This window comes from Palaemon carinicauda, chromosome 15, assembly GCF_036898095.1.
Source record: "Palaemon carinicauda isolate YSFRI2023 chromosome 15, ASM3689809v2, whole genome shotgun sequence".
NCBI classification, from domain to species: Eukaryota; Metazoa; Arthropoda; class Malacostraca; order Decapoda; family Palaemonidae; genus Palaemon; species Palaemon carinicauda.
In genome coordinates, this window is record NC_090739.1 from 19,967,009 (window position 1) to 19,989,934 (window position 22,926).

Here is a 22,926-nt window from a genome sequence, read left to right on the forward strand (position 1 = left end):
GAAAGTAGCTACTGAAAAAATTACAGTGCAGTAGTTAAACACAAAAGTGAAGAAGATTTTTTTCTTCTGTTATCTTAGTGTTGTCAGGTGTATGAATAAAGGAGAATTTGTAAAGAATAAGCCAGACTATTCGGTGTATTTGTAGCAGAGGGATATAACACATATCTGGCCAGTCAAAGGACCTCAGAAGTCAACGGTAGTATCTCAACGAGCCTTGGAACAGTATAAGCTTTAACAAGAAGAGGCCGAGGAATTGTGAATATAACGCTTAATTACACGTCAATGGATCCCTCAAAATATCTAGGGAAAATGCGCAGCTTTTCTTCCACCTCTCTTTCCATCTTTTTTATTCCTAATATTTTTGCTTTCGGGTGTTTTCAGCTTTAAAAGAGGATTAATGCAAAGGGCTTTGGTTCAACCCCCCCTCTCTCTCTCTCTCTCTCTCTCTCTCTCTCTCTCTCTCTCTCTCAATTCTATCTGCTCTTCATACACATTGCAACAATCCCATCCCACGGCTTTGTCCTCACAAAGAGAAAATACCTTCGTAGCAGCATCACTAATACCCACTCGATTTGAGGCTGACGTCCAGAGGAAGCATGTGGGGGGTGAGGAGGGATTTCATAATTCACCTGAAAGTGCTGTTGTTCCTAACAGTGAGGAAAAGTAACCGTTAATCAAAACGATCGATTTCCGATAGCCAACCGGTATCCTATTCAGACGGACGAAATTAACTGTACAATAAATCAAAGCGAATGTAACGCCGTCAGTTCCGATGCAATGATTACGGATTCCATAACCATAATGACAGGTTAAAACAACGTGCGTTACAAAGTGTAAACTTTTGCTTCCAGCCGCTTCATATAATCAGATTTAAGTGGCTTTAATTTTCCAATAATGATATAGACTATGTGATGAAAAGAATAGCACTAGTTTAGCTGTATGTACTTTAAAGAGCACAGTATAAATATTAAGTTGATGAAGTTTTTAGTTCCTCGGCTAGTTTCACCGACGCTACACCAAATTTGGTAAATCGCCAAGTTTATTTGGACACAAGTCTTGAGTAAACTGACTTTTCGCGTGCAAATGAGATCTACGTAGATTGCAGGTAATTGATATATTATCACTGATCTAGGTCATTAACAGAGCGTATTTAAGGAAGTAAGTCATTCTGATCAACAGTGAAATCAAGATAATTTAAGAATTAAATTACTGTATATAAAAAGTAAGGTAATTATGATGAACAGTGAAGTAGAGATAACTAAATAATTAAATAACTAAAATACTTGTGATCAACAAAGACATGATAATTTTCCTAAGCAAAATATTAAGAAGAAACACATGTGGCATACCTCCTTATTTAACCTCTATCAATATGAAAATAAAGATAGCCATAATCGTGATTCAATTAGGCAACGAAGATAAAAGCCATTGCAACACATGAAACTCTTGGATCGTGAAGTGCAATATTGAGGGAAGGTACATTTTCCTAACCGATACCCGATCTGCGAAATATTTCACAGCTCCTCTAAAAGACACCACTGACAGCAGCGTTCCTTTCCACTCAGGCAGCGCTTCGTGTATCAGACAGACACAAGGGAAACATAAATATCAAGCAGGAAAATCCAAGAATAGGATAACCTTCCATTTTCTTGACTTATTCAGAAATTCGTTGCGACTTTTGCTGGCAGAGAATATATCTTTCACATCATCAGAAGCACTTCAAAAACAGAATATTTGTGATGAGTTTCCTTTTTTTCTTGCTTTTGATGAAATCCGTGACAGCAAATGCAATCATAAACGTAAAATTAACATAACATGTTGTTCAATTCGTTTCTTCGTAGTTAATTCCTGGGAGTATTAAGGAAAACAAATATCGTCATCATAAGTACTGCAAAAGACCCAAGTTTCCGAGTTATACATGAACAAACACAAATGCGCAAAATGAGTAAACACTCCAACACACACACACACAGCCCTTACTTTAATCAACCTCTGACCTTTTCAGTTTCATATTCATTGATCGTCCGACGGTACCAAAACAACTCGCAGGACTTGCGGCAAAAAAGAAAAGAATAAAAGAAAGAACGAAGGAGAGGGTCGGAGAGAAGGAATTAAAATCCAGACCCAAGAGGATTGAAGTAAATTTTAAACAATCCCACAATTTAAAAATACATCACCATTTAAATAAAACTGTCGTCAGGGGCACTGGAAACGACTCGACAATTGAAAGTCAATTTCAGATCGTCCATGCAATTATAGCAGTCCCCTCAGGGGAATGAACCAGAACAGAACATGGTTGTTCGTTACAGGAAGCTGCAGGGGCATGGAATGCCTTTTACCCCCATAAGGTAATCACGTAAACCATTTATATCTCAATAAAGGTTTGAAATCCAAGAGCTGAAAGGGAATCATATTAGTGTGCGGCCTTTTGCCGTTTTAAATTTAATAACCTGTTTGTGGGACATGCAGATGTATTCATATAAAAAAAGGGTGAGAGAAAATAGCAACTGTTTCCAGACAAACAATCTATCCATCTTTACTGTTTACTATTATTTCAAACTCACTCTCTCTCTCTCTCTCTCTCTCTCTCTCTCTCTCTCTCTATATATATATATATATATATATACTTGAACAATTTAAGGAGAAGTTTCATTTCCGCTTACAGGTATAGATACCATAGGTGCCCCTTTCAATTACTGATCCGTTACATAAGACAAGCAACGATGTTCCATGTTTACCTAATCTTAATAAAAATATAATGAATGCCTTAAAATATTAGCCGTCTTTCTTCCAAAAGGACAACAAGCAATGCTCTTGTGTATGCTCAATTTAATTCGGTTATTATAGTTGAGCATGCTCTGGTGCACTTCTCAATATACAATGACCGTATCTATTGTGATATAATGAATTTGTGGGAGTGTGTTAGAACATAGGAGACCATTCATTATCTAAGTTCTTGTAGGGAAAAGAGGTAAGGTGAAGGCTTAAAGGTGGGTGCAGTTAAGGTACAAACGAACACAAGACCGTCAATCCACCACGCGAGGTGCATTGACGGTGCTATACGTCTGGATTGAAACTCCATACATGACATTTTGATAATGTAGACACCTCCACCCATTACTTTTTCGAAATAAGTTAATTTCTATTCTTTGCTTATATTTTCATACACTTATTTTTTAATGAGAATGAATAACCACTGAAAGTGTTATGAATGATCCAAAAAAGCTGTGCATGAGATGGAGGATTTGTTGTAGTTTTCTCCTTCTGTATATTGTTATCTCCTCATTTTGTCATATAAGGTTAACGTTTATGGAGAATCCAAAGAAAAGACACCAACATAGGAGTTAAGGACACATTTATACTTCTAAGGCTTCCCTAGGGGATAAACCCTTGAACAGCAAACTACCTTTATTATGTATAGTGTTGTAAAAACTTAGTACCTAAATTTCATACGTTTATCTAAAAAAAAGGACATTATTACGGCCTCCAAGCTTTGGACGCATATTCATTTTTCCATGATATAACCTTTCTCCTTTCGTGAGGCATTCCTTTATCTTCTCTTTGTAAAAAAAGGTCAATTTAATCCCAATCCTCTTATTTTTCTTATTTCAACGCGGCCCTTATCAGATAAAAGCAGTAATTTGTCCAACCTACTGTATAAAGAAGTATACATACTATTACAAATACATTTATTCATGTGTATTGTATGTACCCTCTTCTCTAAATTCTAACTATGTGAATTATTAGGCGACCACGGCCATTTCAAGGCTTCACACGGAGATTGAAATTTCCTTTCATTATGTAATTACCTTTGGAATTAACTTGAATAGGGGAGTTAATTGCATAATAAGATATTCTAATTCCATAAAATATAAATTCGTTATTATATGATACGAATCATTATATAAACAAGAATCTGTATTCCGAAGTTAATTTAAAAAAAAAAAGTTATATGATTAACTAAAATTGAAAAATGTAAATTATTACTATTTCCCTTACTTAAAAAGTATTAAAAAAAAAAAAAAAAAGAGTATTTAACATATCTGTTATTCTTTTATATTCAAAGTTTAGTTGCAGACAAGGAAGAACGTAATATGAATGGAGCTTGATTACTTAATATTTCTCTTGGTGCTCACGTTGAGATGTCACACTTCGTTGGAGGAGAAAAAAAGTTGGAGGAGAAAAAAAAACCACTACGTTGGAGGAGAAAAAAAAAAACACTTCGTTGGAGGAGAAGAAAAAATATATAATAAAAAAAAGATTGAAATTATAAGGGGTTGAACTAGACAAATACGAAACTGGTCAAAATATCACAACTAATTACGTGATATTTCATTCCGCAGAGACAAAATCTACCAAAGGCGAATAATTATTCTATTATAATCTAACCTTTAATTGCTAGTTCTGTGAATTTCCTATTCCATTTAGAGATATTAAAGCCAGCAATTGAGTGAGAATTTCTCTATGAAACACAGCACCATTTCAACCCTCCTTAATGCCAGCAAGTAACAAAAAAAGGAGAGCAATTTTCCCTTATAAACCACTGAACACGAAAATGCGCGTTAACAAATACGCCACGAAGTTCACCAATTATTTGGGTCCCATTTGAGAGGTCAGCTAACAGCGTCTTATCGCATTCGATGCTGTGCAACTTTTAGGGTACGAATACGAATTCACTTCAAGGGGACTGGAACTGGATACGAAGGGCAGCTTTAAAGTCTTTTGTCCTATATCTAGGACAAGGTGATCCTTCGCAGGGGAAATATCCTTTTATATTTTCTTATGAATTTCCCCAGTTGCTTTGTCTTATTTGACTAACGCTTGATAAATAAAAATGCCAGATTTTACAGTTTAAAGGCGAAGCATGTGGTACACTATAGACTAACCAGTATAGTGAGAAAGTAGGATTCTTAAATTTACAAACGAAAAAAAAAAAACGGAAATAAAAAACGAGGAAACGTCGAATAAAACTTGATACTTTATTGATAAACATAATTTTAGAAAGTTAATATAACTTCCTCAAGAATCAGGCTTATTTAAATAAGTTAAACGTGTCCTTCGTTCCTTGGTATGAGGCAAAATTGCATTTTGCTACGAAACTAGCTCAAGGACAGAATGAGGATCCCATGAATGGCAGCTTTCTCAGGTCACCTGAAAGTCATAGTGCAGCTCCTTTACCTTGTGGAAGACTATTTACTTAAAGGCAATGCTGTCTCCTTTACAGAGTAAATGCGCACTGAACATATGCTAGGTCGGCGGGTAATGTAAACTATCATTATGCAGAAATATTACTAATGTTTTGTGTGTCAACGGCATAGTATGATGGTCGCTGGTTTGAACACAGGGCACACTGTACTGTAAGCAAGCATGAGCTGTTGTTGAAGCGACCAAGCTGGGCCTGTTAGTTTTTCGGGTAAATAATTAGGAAATTATGATCAGCAAATACAACCCATGTGGTTTTATCAATTCAAAGAGAAATCCCCATATAAGAAGAAGAAAAAATTAAAAGATATCTCAAGTTTAGCTTTTCATTTCCTTAAGGCCAGTGGTCTTCTATGCCTCGTATGTTAAAAGTGGAGGAATTAACGGGATTCCTCCCACTTTATTAGTATCAATATCATAACTTAAAGCTATCAAGAAACCCATAGATAATAACTAGATAAAATTCCTCCCATATTGCTTGAAAACAGGCAGGAACGGTTTCAACTACAATGAAAATGTTAAGGAAGAGGTTGTCCAGTTTAGTTTTAAGTTTAGCTATTATCAACATGAACATATGCGTCATTATTCTTTTCATCATAAAAAAAAGATTTAAGATACAAATTTATAGCACAATAAACCAAATTTTGGTTTATTGCGCTAGAAATGTTTAATGGATGGACTCAAAAAGTAAAGACGATTGACCATTCATAAATAAAAGCGAAATTATAGATTAGTAAAAGGACCATTCAGTTCATAGCTATCAAACAGTGAATACTGATTTTACTCATCAAAAACATATACTTAACGATTACTATAAAATTTAATAAGTATGTGTTTGTGTGTAAGGGAGAGAGAACCAGAAAGATAGAAGATAGCTTCACAACTAATAATTTGCAAAGCGGATAGCAGGAAATTCTTATGGAGAAAATAATGCGGACGCCGATCACCAAGAGTGAGGGGAAACATAAGGGGATCTCGACTGGCAGCACATTGAGGATAACTACAGCCCCGAATAAAATAGAAAGTGATCGAAATTTTGAGTCAACGTCTTTCATATCAGTATGTATCTATAAGTACAGAATCAAGTGTGGAATAGCCTACAAATAAAGAGCATTAGGGGGCTTTCTGTGGCTTTAAATGTTTTATTTACTCATCACTTTTTCAAGCTGCAAACTAATTGCAATTTAAGGGAAAAAATGAACCCATCAACTCTGATTTAGATTAGGCATTCAAATGAAGTTTGCCCACACGAAATTTCTCATTTACAAAGTTGTTCCCAACGAAATCTCCGTGGATTAATGTTTAATTTGATTCCCATGAAGGGTATCGTATTAACTTTTTATGAAAATACGAAAGAATATATAAAACTAATATATTAAATAAAATTTCCAAATGCAATATTTAAACGGCGATGCACCCTACATTCAATACAGGACAAAATTTATCCGTACAGGATGTGTAAATACAATTTCACATAAAATGCCATTGACATATTTCTTTCTTAATTATAACCATATCATTGAGAAAAAAATCTATAGCCGTGGTTCCACTCATAAGAAGGTTGTTAAAAATACAAAGGTGGGCCCACAAACTACAATGAAAAGCAGATTTATATACTAGTATGTAACCTAATACTTGAGTAGATTTTAAACCAAAGATAATTGGACTTCTTATGGATCGGTTTACAATCCAGGGGGAGGGGTCTAGTAATTGACTTGATAAACTGGGTGTCATTTCTCTATGTGTATGTTCGACCTTCCGCAAAGTTTACCCATTGCTTATATTACAAGAGTCATGGGAATCCAACTGTTAGCATAGTGGAATGGTGGGTAAAGGTTAGAGGTTAACTATGAATTTAACATTGACCATGATGTTTGAACTGTTAAGTGACAGTGACTTCAAATTTGATCTGCATATTTCACTAATGAAGCCGATGTATAGCGTGAGATCAAGGTCAAGGTCATATACACGAGTCATACGTCGAACAGGAACTGGTGCCACTAGGACATAGTGCTTCGCCTACACATCCTTTCCTAAAACAGTAAAGAAGTACTGAAACTGATTCTATATATTTCATTACAACCACGACTACTAGAACAAGCCAAGCGTACATAACTTTGACCATAGTTAAATGCCCACCTAAGACAAAAATTAAGTACTAAAAATTATATCATATGAAACAGTTGAACACACGTTTTATTGTGATTATAAGGGGTCTGTATCTTAAATGCTATTCAACAGAAGAATTGACGTCTTTAAAAATAAAGAAAACAGATAAATGCAATGATGGAAGAAGTGGTGTATTCATGAAACAAAATGGCAAATGAGTATAAACTTTAACTTGCACTCCTAACAGGCTTCATCAGCGGAGCATGTATGCTAAATAAGAAGCCCTTTTAGTAGAAATAAAAAAAATTAAGTATAACGCACCACATTTAAAACTAAACCATCATCGCCAATAGATAATATTGCAAAATTTAAGTGTTTTAAAGACTTTAAACTCCGTATGTCAGATAGACAGACAAACAGAGACAGGTCAAATACCAGATGTTACGGGGCGAAGAACCCATTGAGAGCTGAAGAGCCACGTAAAAAATAATGAATGCAAACCCGTCTAAAAGAGAAAAAGAATAGGAAAAAATGACATTTGCTTTGGCAGACCACAAACATATGAATCGATATTTACTCCCCGCATTGGATACGAATACCAAAAACCATATAATGAGGTCCCTTCTGTCTTGTATCATCATCCTTCTATTTCGTGTTTCCATGCAACAATAAGGCAAAATTCATAGCTCGCTTTTGAGAGAGAGAGAGAGAGAGAGAGAGAGAGAGAGAGAGAGAGAGAGAGAGAGAGAGATATTACTGTAATTGAATTTGAACATTTATAAAAAAAAATTTATATTTGGTTTTCCCAGAGCTTGGAATTACGTTTGTCGATTTTTGGATAAATATGAAAAAGGGAATCAAAGGATATTGTATACAGTATATCAAATCTCCTGGTCCATCATTATGGAAGGCATAAAAAGAGATATCAAAATATCTATCTATACACAAGTTAAAGGATGAATGTAGCAATCGTTTGTATTGTTCATCTCTAAAGGTCCAGTCCTGTTAGGGAAAACAGCATTGTGTATATATATAACATATATTAAATGCATTTCGTGGGTGATATTTATATATATATATATATATATATATATGCTGTTTTCCCAAACAGGGCTGCGCCTTTAGAGATGAACAATACAAATCATTACTACTTCACCCTTTAACTAGTGTGTATGTATGTACGTGTATATATATATATATATATATATACATACATACATACATATATGTGTATATATATAAATAAATAAACTGTATACATACATTCATACATACATGTGTAAACAATCCTTAAACGAACCTAAATAAAACTGCTTCTTTAAAAAAATTCCGTATACTATTATTGCTGCATGGCACTAAAGCTCAAATCTGAAACTGTATAATAATTTTATAACACTTGAAATAAATTTTACTGCCTTCCCTCTGTTCAATGTGATTTTTGTAAGGTAAGGTCAACTTGTGATTTTTATTTCCCATCTACTTATGTCTGTTTAAACTTAGTGAAATATCGTGGCATCGCTTTCCTTTTGAAAAGGTTGACATGAGTTTCGTTTTATGACTTATCTTTCCTATCGTTGTTACCGATCTTAATATATTTTATATTGATTTTCATTATTTCTCTTATATAGTTTATTCGTTGTTTCTTTATTTCCGATCTGCACTGTCTTGCTTTCCCTGTTGAAGTCCTTGGGTTCATAGTATCTTGCGTTTCCAACTAGGGTTATAATGGGATGAGTAGTAGTAATAATAAAAGCAAAACCGCTGCTTAGGCCTCGCTCTTTTGCTTTGTAAACTGATTTCCTGCTTCTTTCCATACAAATCTATTCCTCATTTAGTTTGTTGAGATGTACATGTCCATTTCAGTTACATCTGCTGGTGTTATTTATATCATCTGATCTATCTAATATCCCCTTCCGTCGTTTCAACGATGATGCCCTTCCTTAAATACCACACTCGTCCTTCCATTTATATGCAGATTATTCTAATTCTCACGAATCGTCCACTCCATCCCGTCTTTCTCAGAGAGCTCGTTCTCAAACTCGTATCGCTTAAGCTTGTGTGATTCTGTTAATGCAGACCAGGATAGTATCTCTGGATGGGGTAAAGGAAACTCGTTCAATTAAGTGATTCAGATTCAAATTTTCTTCTTATCTCTTTGTCGCTTACTCCAACTTCACAATCATGTTTGATAATTGGAAAGTTGAACCTCTTCCGTCTAACTGCAATTTAGCCATTAAGATTTATATTTTACATTTCTTGTAGGATTGCATTATAGAGTAGGCTAAATATGATAATCAGAACTTGGCGTAGCATTTTCTCTTATGAGCAGGGCTTTAATTTTCTTGAGGTAATTATTTGTCATTGTATCACCGTTGTTCTCATAGAAACTTTTCACACGAATATCCTATTTGAAAAATGTCTACTCTCTATCACAACTCAGATTACCTTCAATTTAGTTGAAAGATTACCTCTGCCTGCTTGCTTCAAAGATATGAGTTTGGGTATCGATCCTTAAGAACTTTGAAAGTGCTTCATTCTATTCTCCGTACATGGTTGCGTACTGAGTTCTCACAACGCCCAGGCACTTCGTAGATATCATATTCACGAGCCGACAAGTACGACTCCTCTTTAATACCAACTACTTCCAGTCTGTGGAATTCTCTATACCTCTGGCGTGACCAGGTGTTCTTGGCCAGCCTTGCCCGTTTTGATCTTCATAATAAAGAAAATAAAAGAATAAAATTAATGGAAATAAATTTCATACATTAGTTGCGATATTTCTAGTCATAAAACTTAAAAGGTAATACCATTCCTCTGATAAGAGAACGCAGTGGGGTAAACAGAGATTTTTCCAGAAATGTATTTGAGAAGCAATACAGGTAATATGTCTTTACGAAACAATGCAAAGTCGATCCCTAAAGGATAAAATTAATCTTTTTATGGACAAAATTTTTTTTATAAAACATATGGCTCTTTATGTTTAATTAAAATAACGGACAGGCAACTCATGTTTTACAGGATTTAAGTATCTACGTATGCAGAGTTAAATTCAAAGCGATATGAATTAAAGAGAGAGAGAGAGAGAGAGAGAGAGAGAGAGAGAGAGAGAGAGAGAGAGAAATTACTAACGTGTTCAATATTACGTAAAATATTTTTATTTATCAGCAATTCCAGTTTCATCACAATTTTATTATGTACTTGGATATTTAAATGTCTCATGTGAACTTCCAGTTTACAACTCTTGGCATGAATTTGGTTTGAAAGAGAATTGTAATGGAAAAGCAACCCGCCTGAAGCTGTATACATACAGTAGATGTTCAAATATGAAAATAAAAAATATTTTTGTAAATAATATACCGTATTGTATAACTGGGAAAAATATGTTAAAATTTATGTACAGTTTCTGTTATGCGTTCAGTGTTCTGCCTTCCAGCATCCGCACCATCTTTGTTTGCAAGCAGTCGGTTGGAAAATCAATCGACAGGGAATAAAGTCATTTTTACCATGGGCTGTTGCCTTACACGGCTTTCCTGGAAACATGCAGGACGTCGTTAACGCAATATTCAAGTTACAAGCATTTCAAAGTCAATAAAGGACAAAGAGGATCCATGTATGCCTGATTGGATCTAAAAATAAATAGTCAGAGAGAGAGAGAGAGAGAGAGAGAGAGAGAGAGAGAGAGAGAGAGAGAGTGTTTGGCCAGCAAGTGGGAACCGCCTTTACTGAAGGGAAATTGAATTAATCTAGCCACTTACGGCTTCCTTCAGGAGTGAGGATGATTATACGGGCTCCAGGGAAGAAAACCTTGAACATAACTACGCTCACCGAATAGCCGACAAAATTAAAACCTTTTTGTTTACTCTGATCCTCCTTAATCAAAGGATTCCCAGAGTTGGAAGCATTTCATTAACATTAATTAGCGTTCTAGGTACTCAGTATGATCTAACATAATTGAGCAGGGATGCCTATAAAGCTACATAATTTAATCAGTAATTTTAATCAAAACGCCTCCCAAAACCCAAATAGTTCAGCATATGTATCACTTGAACTCGAGCCGTTATATTGCAATAGTAGAAAAGTTAAATGACTTTACTAAAATTTGTTACAATATTTGCCGATAAAATGCTTGATTTAAATAAAGAAAATTAGTCGAATCTAATTATGTCAATTCTGTTAGGCTAACAAAACATATGAAAACAGAACCTTTTCGTTATAAAAGCTTACATCTATTAAAGAAAATGTTGACTTTAATCTGGCAAATTATTCTTCTCCTCTAGATGTAATTTAAATACGATATATTTTTAGGTATCCGAGTCGGTTCCATAATTATAATATTAATGAGATTTAGGATTCTCAGATAATAATGTAGTCGTAAAATAACAGACTTTATTTGCTTCGTTATGGTAATGATGAATATCAAGATAACAAAAAAGAGTATTTTGGATGGTAGCCCCGCCATTTGTTCTTGATAGGATACGTGTATAGCCTATACTAATCAAGCTTCTCTCTTCTATAAAAAATTAAGTTGATTTATTATGTCTAAAAACAATTTTCTCTTTTTAATGGGAAACCAATTAATTTTACTAATTGAAAATGATGACGAAATCAGTAACTTATTACCTTTCTAACCCAGCAGATGAAAGAAAAAGGAAACTGAAGGAAGAAATGTAAGGCTTAACGAGCCTCAAAAGAAAAATGAAAGAAGCCGTCAAAATATAATAATTCAAGAAGAGGAAGATCATCTAAACTTCATAACAGAGGCAATCTATTACGGATTCGCTCTGCTAATGAGAATGAAGAAAAAGTTTTCTCTTACTTCCAAGTTTCTGTACACCACTCTTTTACAGTCATCATACCAGATGCACGTGTACTAATTGAAATGAGGCAAGGATGTGAGTAACCATTTTTTAAAACTGTCCTTACTAACAGCTCAACTTTGGGCGCTGACGTTAACAATAAATACGACAACCACATTGCCTATTTACTTTTCGGGATGTATTAGATCTTAGCTGATGTAGTTTTTTTTTTTTTCGTTAATTTGAATTTTCATGATTTAAATATGTATCGTCCATTCTTCGTCAGTATCAAGAAGCTCTTACGCGAACTTTTAATGTATCACATATAAAACTGACATCTAATTTGTTTAAATGCTAGATATCTAGTATGTTAATAAAATTCACTCCAAAATCCAATTTCATCTAATATCTATCAATTTTCCACTTCGTGATGCGATGTAGATTCCTTTGGATAATAGGATGATGATAAAGAAATATTTTTTTTTCTATTGTCAGTGTCAAGATGTTCTATTGAAAAGTAAAGATTTGTGGGAAGATATGTCAAGAAAGGGCGTTCCATTTATATTCAACTATTCTGAATGACGGTAAAATAACAAAGGAAAAATAAGAGTGGCATTTCATTACAAAAATGCCAAGTGCTCAACTTAAAAGAGAAACTGGTGTGTTCATGTCTTTGTCTACAGTTTTCCTCTAAAACCAATGCACTTTAGAACGGCTACCTTAATTAAGAGAAAGCAAGATCATGCTGCTGTTCATACATTTTAAAAGCCAAAATCAAGAGAAAGTAAATAAATAGCGGTCCGATTGCTTTCACTAAAAGGGAAAAAAGAAAGAAACAAAGTCAGGTGGCTTATCACATTAGGGGACTTTGAAACGTCACCACGCCCACCCAGTGACGTCATAGCCGTCTCTGTGACGTCCCATGCTATGCTCTGACGTCAATTCCGGCGCCATCTTAAGGTGCCTTAGCTGGCGATCATAAAATGAAACAAGCGTCTAGGACGGCCTTTACCTTATAACTTTAATATTAGGGAGTTTTTTTGGGGGGGAGGTGGATGGAGGACGATAGGGGACGTGGAAAAGTTAGGAAATATTTCAAGGAAGCCGCTTGTCCAAGCGGAAAACAAAAAGGCGAGAACGATGACACTCAGGGGACTCAACGAGCATATAAGGGTAGAGGGGTAGGGGGAAGGTGATTTGGGGTATCGAGGGAGGGGGGAAGAACAAGTTTGGGGGTGTTGGTTTAGGATGGAAGGAGAAACGAGATAGGGGAAAGGATGAAACTGGAAAATGGATGCTTTTTACCCCTCCTTCTCATCTTTTTCTTTTACTTTCGACCCTCTGCGCGGGAAAGAACAAACTCAAATATTGCCTCTACAAGAGAAAAGAGTGAAGGTGATACCACTCAGATCCGTATAAATGAAAAATAGAAAAAAAACACTTACAGAGAGAGAGAGAGAGAGAGAGAGAGAGAGAGAGAGAGAGAGAGAGAGAGAGTAACTTTCTTTGAGCCAGTTTTAAAAGTTACACAAATCAACCCCCCCAATGAAAAATTCATGGACAATTACAATAAAAAATAATAGCACAAAACATCTTGGAAATACCAAGAGCAATGGTTACCATTTCGTTTCTGGATTTAGAAGAAATCCAAATAAGAACAAAATAGTATTTTTTTTTTGTATCTAAGAATCTGCCAAGAGGAAATCTTACGCTGTCATGTTGGCCCGAAAACATAATACTACTGGTGTACTTTTCCATTTATAAGTGGTTATATTGCACGTTTGTCATACTTTTCTATTTCCTTTTTCAGTATAGTAAAGGGAATATCCTTGGACCAATACTGAAATCTCTCTCTCTCTCCAGCTCGTTCACACTTTGCAATAACAAAATATCAGGAGCCAAAGAATAAGGGTTTTTATTGTTAACGTGTTGAGGAGAGAGATTCGGTATCGTGGGCTAGAAGGGAATCTAAAAATTTTACACTGTATTTTCACCATTCTTCAATTTACGGTTAAAGTGTTTTTATATGTAATCTTGAATATATTTCCACTGAATAGGAGAACGATAAACGCGTTGGAATGTCTCCTTATAAATGAAAGTGGTATTATTTCGAAATTGGAGAGTTCCATCTGTCAAGTTACACCCTTTCTTTGCTATCATATAAAATACAGAAAAGGACAAATATTTTGTCCATCTCATAGGTTACAAATAAAACGACTACTGAGAGGATTTATGATTTTGGACCATATGGCCCCTGAGCCAAGTGACGAAAAAAGGTTCTGAAAAAGAAAAAATAAGACTGGTCGCACTTAGTTTAGTATTTCATATTTGCTATAAAACAAAGCACGCTAGATGTCTATCTGATGTTTTCTGGTAAGCCCATGAATCATAGTATTTTGCTTCAAAGGGAAAGATTTCACAGATATGACGACAAAGCATGTTCAATGAAAACATGAAAGGGGAGGCAATCGCCACATGGAAGCAAACATTACTAAAAGGTCATACATGTATCAATGCTAGTTTATGAACGTCAAACCACTCCCAACTAAACAGAAACGTCACATGGTATTGCCACTTATTAACGAAACTAAATCTATTAATAAGGATAATAATTCTACTGCAGTTACTAACAATATCATTATGTGTACCTAGGTAGCAGAGAACCTCGGCTTCAAGAGGATTCAAATGGGGCAGACGTGAAAACATACGTTATCGAGCTCTGGTATTTACCTCAACTATATATAGACTTTTCTTAACAAAGCCCTAATGCTGATTTTCATGTTGGAAAATTAAAAATAAAAGAAAGGCAAAAAGCAGTTAAAAGCCCACATAGTATAGACCACTATGTGATCTTAATAGATTGATTCATTTCCCTAACAAAAGTATTTTCAAAGTTGGGTCACATTAAAATTAAAGAATACCTTTGTATAAATACTCTCATTAACAATTACTAAAAAGATTTTTTTTTTTTAAAATAAGTAAAACAAGGTCTTGAATATAATAAATCATCTAATTTATTTCAAATGTAAAGGTGTCGTTTTTATAATTTTCAAACATGTTTCTTACATTCACAGGAATGTAAATTTGCAAAAATCAAGTTTGTAACCTTCATGGTCAAACATTTCATAAGAGTTATAACCTTCTCATACCCTTCCAGGACTTTGTAGGTAGGATGTTATTCCCAATATCGTAATATATTCATTTCCAGAATTTTTTTTTTAATCTTTGGATGAATAACTGTTACCTTTCCTAACTTCGATCTTTTTTTCTTTCTTTTTTATTTCAGCACTTTTAGTTTTATTTTACATCATAATTCAAAAATTAAACCAAAATAAAAACGCTTAGGAAAACATTGCTTTCTAAACAGAAAACATAAAAGTACAATTTCAAGTTTTTCTTTCTCCTCGCTCGAGGATTTATCTGGAAGCTTTCATCAAAACAAAAATCTTTCCCTCTACAAAAAAAGACAAATTCATAACACAGGTAAATAAAACACGGATTCAAATCATGCCAAATCATACGGCCACATGAGGCTATTTCCACTGGGTTCTAAATCGAACAGGAAGCTAATTCTGAACGAAATTGGGCCACTTCCCCATTGGAAACTAATTAAAACACCATCGCGTAACTCATTACTTCGTTTGACCTGGCGAGAATGACAAGTTATCGGACCTCTCACCGCCAGCTCTAATTAAGAGCCGACGTTAAGCTGTTGCTGAAGGATGATACAAACGGTCTGTATTCGAGCTATGACTCATAAAGTCTCAATACATCAATTAGCCTTCATGATCTGTATGAATTCAAAACGTTAATTGGATAATAGATAATTTATTTCTGAAAATGGTTTAAAACCTCGGCTTAGTTTTATAAATATTCATATATAGAACTGGTGTGAAAAAAAGATATCTTTGATTCCTGGGTGTTCGTATTCATGCTAAGATTCTTCACATTAAGAGATTTTAAGCGGCAGTTTCCAGGGTGCAACATATTCTTTAGTTTTAAAAAATAAATAAATCGGCAATTGTAGAATTTATTTAGGAAACAGTTTAAAATATTTATTTATAATTATGAGCCATTGTACAAATTCACCCAAAAACTGAAGGCTGGAAGCTCGCGAAATAAAATTTTCAAAACGTGTGTGCTTTTCTGTTAGATGTCTGTCATTTAAAAACAAATCGAAGTGTGAGGTACAATTAAGTTTAAGAAGATATTTGCTTCTGGGACTAAACTCAGTACTGATAAAAATTATCATAAATTTATGAAATTTTGAAGCAAACATTACATGAACTTCTAGAACACCAGGATTAGGGTGTTGTCGAGATTTACTGTACATGATGGCTAAAGAAAAGTTATAAGAACTTTTTTTAGATCCAGATTATTTTTTCAGTCCTGTTCGCTACAGAATAAATACAAGAGATGCACTTGATTCTTGAATTGCTCTTTTTCTCCATCAAAGCCATATTTTATTTTATTACCATAAATATTTTCGGTTCTCACTTGATATTTACTTTAACCGGTTAAGAAGAAACGTGTGTATGAAAATGCTTACTGGCTGTATTGATACGTAGGGAGTTTTTGCATGTAAAACAGAAAATAGTAAAATGAGTGGAACGAAATTACTAAATTTTGACAAATAACACTATCTATTATAAGTAATTCACACACGTACTTGCTTGGTGGAGTAAATATTTCCCGCAAAAGTAAAATGAATAAATAATATCTTACGAAAATAATAATAGTTATTCCGTCTTTAAATAATCACCATAAAAGATTGTACTGTACATCTATGAAGTGCTTCCCAGAAAAAGTTATTCACTAATTATGGCTACAGTCATTCTTTACCTGCTAAATCAAAGATAAGCTCCCCAAATCTGAATACTTTCGCACCCTTAGTGGCTTCATACATATAAACTAAGCTCATCTGCATTGCGTTGTGGTGGCCATGTGGTAACGTTCCTGACTGGTGAACGCCAAACTGGGGTTAGAGTCCCACTCAACCTCGTTAGTTTCTTTGGTGCCTGCAACCTCACCATCCTTGTGAGCTAAAGAAGGGGCTTTTGGGAGAGCCTATATGTTTATCTGCTGAGTCATCAGCAGCCATTGCCTAGCCCTCCTTGGTCCTAGCTTGAGTGGAGAGGGGGCTTGGGCGCTGATCATATGTGTATATGGTCAGTCTCTAGGGCACTGTCCTGCTTGATAGGGCAATGTCACTGTCCCTTGCCCCTCCCACTTATAAGTGGCCTTTAAACTATGCAAAATATAACTGCGCCATTTCAAGTTAATCTTTCACCCCCTATAACGTTTCCTGGGTGTATTAGTACTTCTTTTATAATCTTACTCAAGCATTACATCTAGCACTTCCACCGAACACTTCGAAATAATAAATTCTTTTCGACAATCTACCGCTACTACGTCTACCCACATTTCTTACTTTCACTATTTATGCCGAACAGATGCTCAAACAAATAATTTCTCATAGTTTCAGTCTAATTATACATATTTACATAAACGAGAGCTGACTCAAGAATCCCTTCTTAGGTTCCAAAGTTGGTTTTCATGGGAAATAAGAATTTCCTCTCAATATTCAGCATACATCTTCTTCCTACCGTTCTTATTTCGTCAGTTCTGTACCTTGCCCCAATTCTTATCCAAATATCATCCGGTATACTAGCTGTAAAATACCTATACGATTCTACTATGTCTATTCTTTCACGCTATACAACATTCAAAGTCACCTACGTAACCTTTCTCTTACGCCCTTTTATTCTAAAACTTTACGTTGTACAGTCACTAGTTTCTGAACTTTCCTTATTATCCTCAGTCAGTACAGATTTACAATGTAAATACCATTTATCATACACTCCGCTCTCCATTATTTTCTAAAACTTATAACATCCCGCCATCATCTACTGTCCTTTCTCTGACTTCTTACAACGCAAGAGCCATAAAGATATTAGGCAGTCAAGGAGGCATAAAACCCAATTTTGTCTTCCCCAGTTAAGAACCAGCTCAGCCACTTTCCCACCTCCTAATTCTGAAACACTACACTTTCTTCATAAAAACTTCTTATCGCCCTCGGCAACGTGTCTTGTATACCATATATCCAAATTCTCCACCATATTACTTTATAAGTTTTTACTGGGGCCATGAATGCCAAAAAGATTTTCTTTCCTTTTACTTCAAACTTTTCACATAAAAGTCTTACGAATAACACTATAATTCTAAGTATCCTCTAAATCTAACACCTTTATTCTTATACAAATAAACACTTATTTTTCTTACCTATTCCATGATAACATTTCCCTCGTGGACATTGGTCTGTCACCGTACCAAAGCATCTCATTTGTAATCTCAACTAATGGTGTCTCTCCATTCTTTAAATTCTTAACTTTTTCCTTATGCGTTCCTACATTTAAATCTACAAACACCCTGAACTTATACTCTAGCATCATTCAGTTCTGCCTCTTTTATCGACCATATTGAATGGCTCTTCAAAATAATACCTAACTAGATTCATGACTGCATTCTATTTAAGCTGCTTCTATCATTTTTTGTTTTTACTGACTAGCACTTTAATCACTATACATACATGCATACACACAACACATACAGTGATTATGCATACACACATAAATATATATATACAGTATATATATATACAGTATATATATACAGTATATATATATATATATATATATATATATATATATATATATATATATACAGTATATATATATATATATATATATATATATATATATATATATATATATACAGTATATATATATATATATATATATATATATATATATATATAGTATATACATACAAATATGTAATATGGATATAATATATGCATGTATAAGAGGATGCTTTTGTATAGTATTTACATGAAAAAAAGATCAAAATCATATGCATATGAACGTACAAGAGTGCAACTTTGTTAATACTCCTTGGCCATTCCGTTTTATGAACTTAAACTCGCGTCGCAAGAGAAAGTTTCTCACATGAACTTCCCTCTGTCTGGTCGGAATTCCCCGAAGTGACAGAGGCAGGGTGAAGTTTCAAAACTATCATCATCGTAAATTAATTTAACGGACCCCAAACTTGAACCTTTAAAGACTGCGCAAAATGTAGAACACGGGCGAAGCAGAAATTCCTAAGCGACATGAATATGAAAGTATACAATAAAAATAAAAATATTGACTGAGATCGTATCTTACTGAACTTATAGTGTTATCAATTTTGCCGAGTGTAAAACACACACACACACACACACACACACACATATATATATATATATATATACATACATACACTCACACACATATATATATATATACACATACATACTCACACATTATATATATATATATATATATACACACTCATGGAATTCTTATTGTTTCCTCAACTTTGTTAGATACTTGCAGAATCTGTGGACCTGATGTTTACAAACCAAATATGAGAGAATTTCCCTTTGGAATTGCATGATCTCGATCCCACATATCCACAAGAATATCATAGAGATATACCTCTCCTTTCCCCTCATGTAGGTCATCCTTTGACAAAAACACACTGTTTTCATTAAGACGTTTCAATTTTCAATGAAACTGAAGCCTGAAATATAAAGCTTTCTTTCAGTTTTCAATTTTGAGTTTATTTTATGATAAATCCGTTACGCAAAGGTATAGGTTTAATACTTAGGAGCTAAGGAAAAGACTTACATTCAATTTACATTAAATTATGTGCTCCATATTGAAAATTGTAATTACTTTAGTAATATAAGCGTTGTTGAACCATAAATCTGATAGCTATTACCCACTTTATAGTCTAAACGCCTGAATGTATTACTGAAATTACCATCATCAACTTAAATAGCGTGCGAAATATTCATGAAAAATTTAAAAGTAGTATATATTTCCCACGTCCATATTTTACGAGTTTTCAGTGGCTCACGCTAGTTCTCGCGGAGAGAGAGAGAGAGAGAGAGAGAGAGAGAGAGAGAGAGAGAGAGAGAGGTAAAATAAAAATGATAAATAATCGCCTCTTTGGGACCAAAGTTTTCATGGTGGCTAAATCTTAAAGAACCCAGAACCCAATCAAAATGGGATATATAGATTTGGGCCATATGGCTCAACGCTGGTCAGAGGAGGCCCTTAAAACTCCATGGTGCAACTGGGGAAAAACCGTGCTATTGCGCCATGGAGTTATAGTTAAAAATTTTAATAGTAAAAAAAAAAAAAAACTCTAGAATAGAGGTAACGCAGCAAGCTGGAAAATGGGTACAACAAGGAGCAGAAGGGGCGCTATAAAGATCCACAAAATATGCCTACAGTACAACGGATGAGACATACAATTTGCAGTTAAGCCTTTGATTCTTGAAAACTGTTAATAACAAAATCCATATGATAAAGATAGAAAGTATTTCAGTTAAAATAGCCTATAAAGCAAAAATAATGAAATCATTATTAATTTCCAGCTACATTATTATAAGTCGTCATTTTAATATTCCCAGAAGAGGTATCGAGGAAATCATGAAAATGTTTCCGTTTGACATTTGTCAAAAAAGTTTTTTCTTTCAGAGAAACTAATTGACGAGCAAACCATGGTAGAAAAAAAAGCATGATAAAATCTATCGTGAATAAGGAAAAAAATCAATAAACAAACATTCAAGAAAACTCTGAAAAAAAGAAAAACTAAATAAACGAAATGAAGTTTGCATGAAAAATAAACCATTTTATAAATCAATAGGGTTCCAAGGCTATCAAAAACACATTTACCATACATGTAATAAAACCTCGTACATGATTCGCTGGTCTTTTTCCAAGGGAAATGCACAATCCAAACCATGATAATATAAAAGGTTCAAAATGTGGAGATAGAAGCAACAAACGAAACGTTGGTGAAACCGTGTCCCCTTTGGACCAATGTAAACATTACCGTTGCTTAATGACAATATACATTATTCAAGCTGTGAGCGCACTGGGGTCATGCCCACTTAACCAACAATAGAGAGGAGCGAATTGACTTTTGCGTTTATTTAACCCAAGAGACATTTAATATCCATAAAATATCATCCGTGCGAAAACTGGGTTCGACTTCTGAACGAGGCAGACAGATCTAGGAGAAGTCCTTTAAAAATAATTGTGCTTCTGGTGACAAAAGAGCCGCGAATCGTGTGTGACATTCTGTTAACTGTGGTGAGCCATAGACATGAAGGAATGGGGCATGTGGGCAGCAACTTTATGCTAAAAAAGAAATGCTAGGAATAGGAGGGTTACCACACTCATGTCAACACCTCTAATTGGAAAGGCGTTTAGTTGAAATTCAAATTCAAAGGTCTCTGAGAGAGAGAGAGAGAGAGAGAGAGAGAGAGAGAGAGAGAGAGAGAGAGAATTTTATATACACAACTAAAAAATCGGGGGCTAGAAACTTTTATTACTATACAAGTATATAAAACATTTAAAAAAGGTAGCTTTATTTAGTAGTAACCATTATTCAGGCAAATGAATATCCTTGAGATTATCATGTTGACATCAAAATCATTTACTAAGTGTCAGGGACTAAAATACGACTTCTCTCTTGGTTCCATCTCAGATTTAAAGCACATTCAACATTAATTCCCCCCCCCCAAAAAAAAAAAAAATAAACAACGCTCAAATTCTACACAACACTGCAATTCGGATGTTCTAATTTTGAGATATTAAAATACAGTGGATGGATACCACAAATATGCACATGAGGGGATGTAAAACAGAGAATATACCATACGCACATGGGGGGCCATGTTAAGCAATTCGTGCGGAATATTTAACAAAATCCCACTTAATCCAGCCAAACGAGCCATTGAGGGAGAGGGCGAGGGGATAAAATCCCTTTATAATATATATATATATATATATATATATACACACACACGTATGTGTGTTTGCGTCTGTGTATATATATATGTGTGTATATACATATAATTATAAATCATATACATCTTTATTCCAGCATAATTTTCATGGAGTTTGTGAATTTAACAGTTTAATAAAAAATACCTTTTGATATATAATGTATGTTACATTTGTACATTTATATTCTTAAAGTCAATTACTTCTGCGAATTTCAGTTGTTCTTTCTGCCACTCTTACATTTATAATATCTGGCTCGTTAATTTAACCATAATTTACAACGTGATAATCAAACTTCCTATAAATCTAAAAGTGTAAATCTCCTTGTTCCCTCCGTTATGAATGTTAACTGTTTTACCATTGCTTTATTCCCATCAATTTTCATTCACCCAACTGTCGAATGTCTGGGGCACAATTATTCTCCTTCATTAGCCTTTGTTTAGTCTATCTCACAATTCTCATTCATTACTAACATTCAAACACATCTGGTATTTCATCTTCCGGCAAAAGATTATTCTTCAATAGTCCATCCACTTCAACTTGCGTCTTTAGCTCAGACCATAAAAACCTTCATGAACATACAATAAACTATTGATGTGAATTGACTATTGCACAATAACTTTACAAACCTTTATTGCAATGCATGCATACATACATGACTGCATGAATTTCTTTCAGGATTATAACCTATTTCATTTTCACGTAAACATATGCCAAAGTTAAAGTTTTATTATTACTGGACTTTGGTCCTGAAGACAAAGTAAAAAGCAATACAAAATTATGAGACTAGACACTCAATTATACTTATGCAAGTATATATAAAAACGGGGGATGTGAATGCCAGCAATAGATGTGTAAAGCACAAAGCATCATATAAAGAGTTAGTAATCAACTAATAGTACGGTATGATATTACAAAGA

General features: G+C 34.4%; 1 protein-coding gene across 1 annotated transcript in view; it reads right to left on the reverse strand.

The window, feature by feature from the left end:
* Alk (Anaplastic lymphoma kinase) overlaps positions 1–22,926 on the reverse strand; it is a 1,005,172-nt gene that overhangs the window by 50,233 nt on the left and 932,013 nt on the right. Inside the window, 1 exon segment of the mRNA XM_068387529.1 lies at positions 9,861–10,023. Within this exon segment, the coding sequence (XP_068243630.1) occupies positions 9,861–10,023 (163 nt within the window).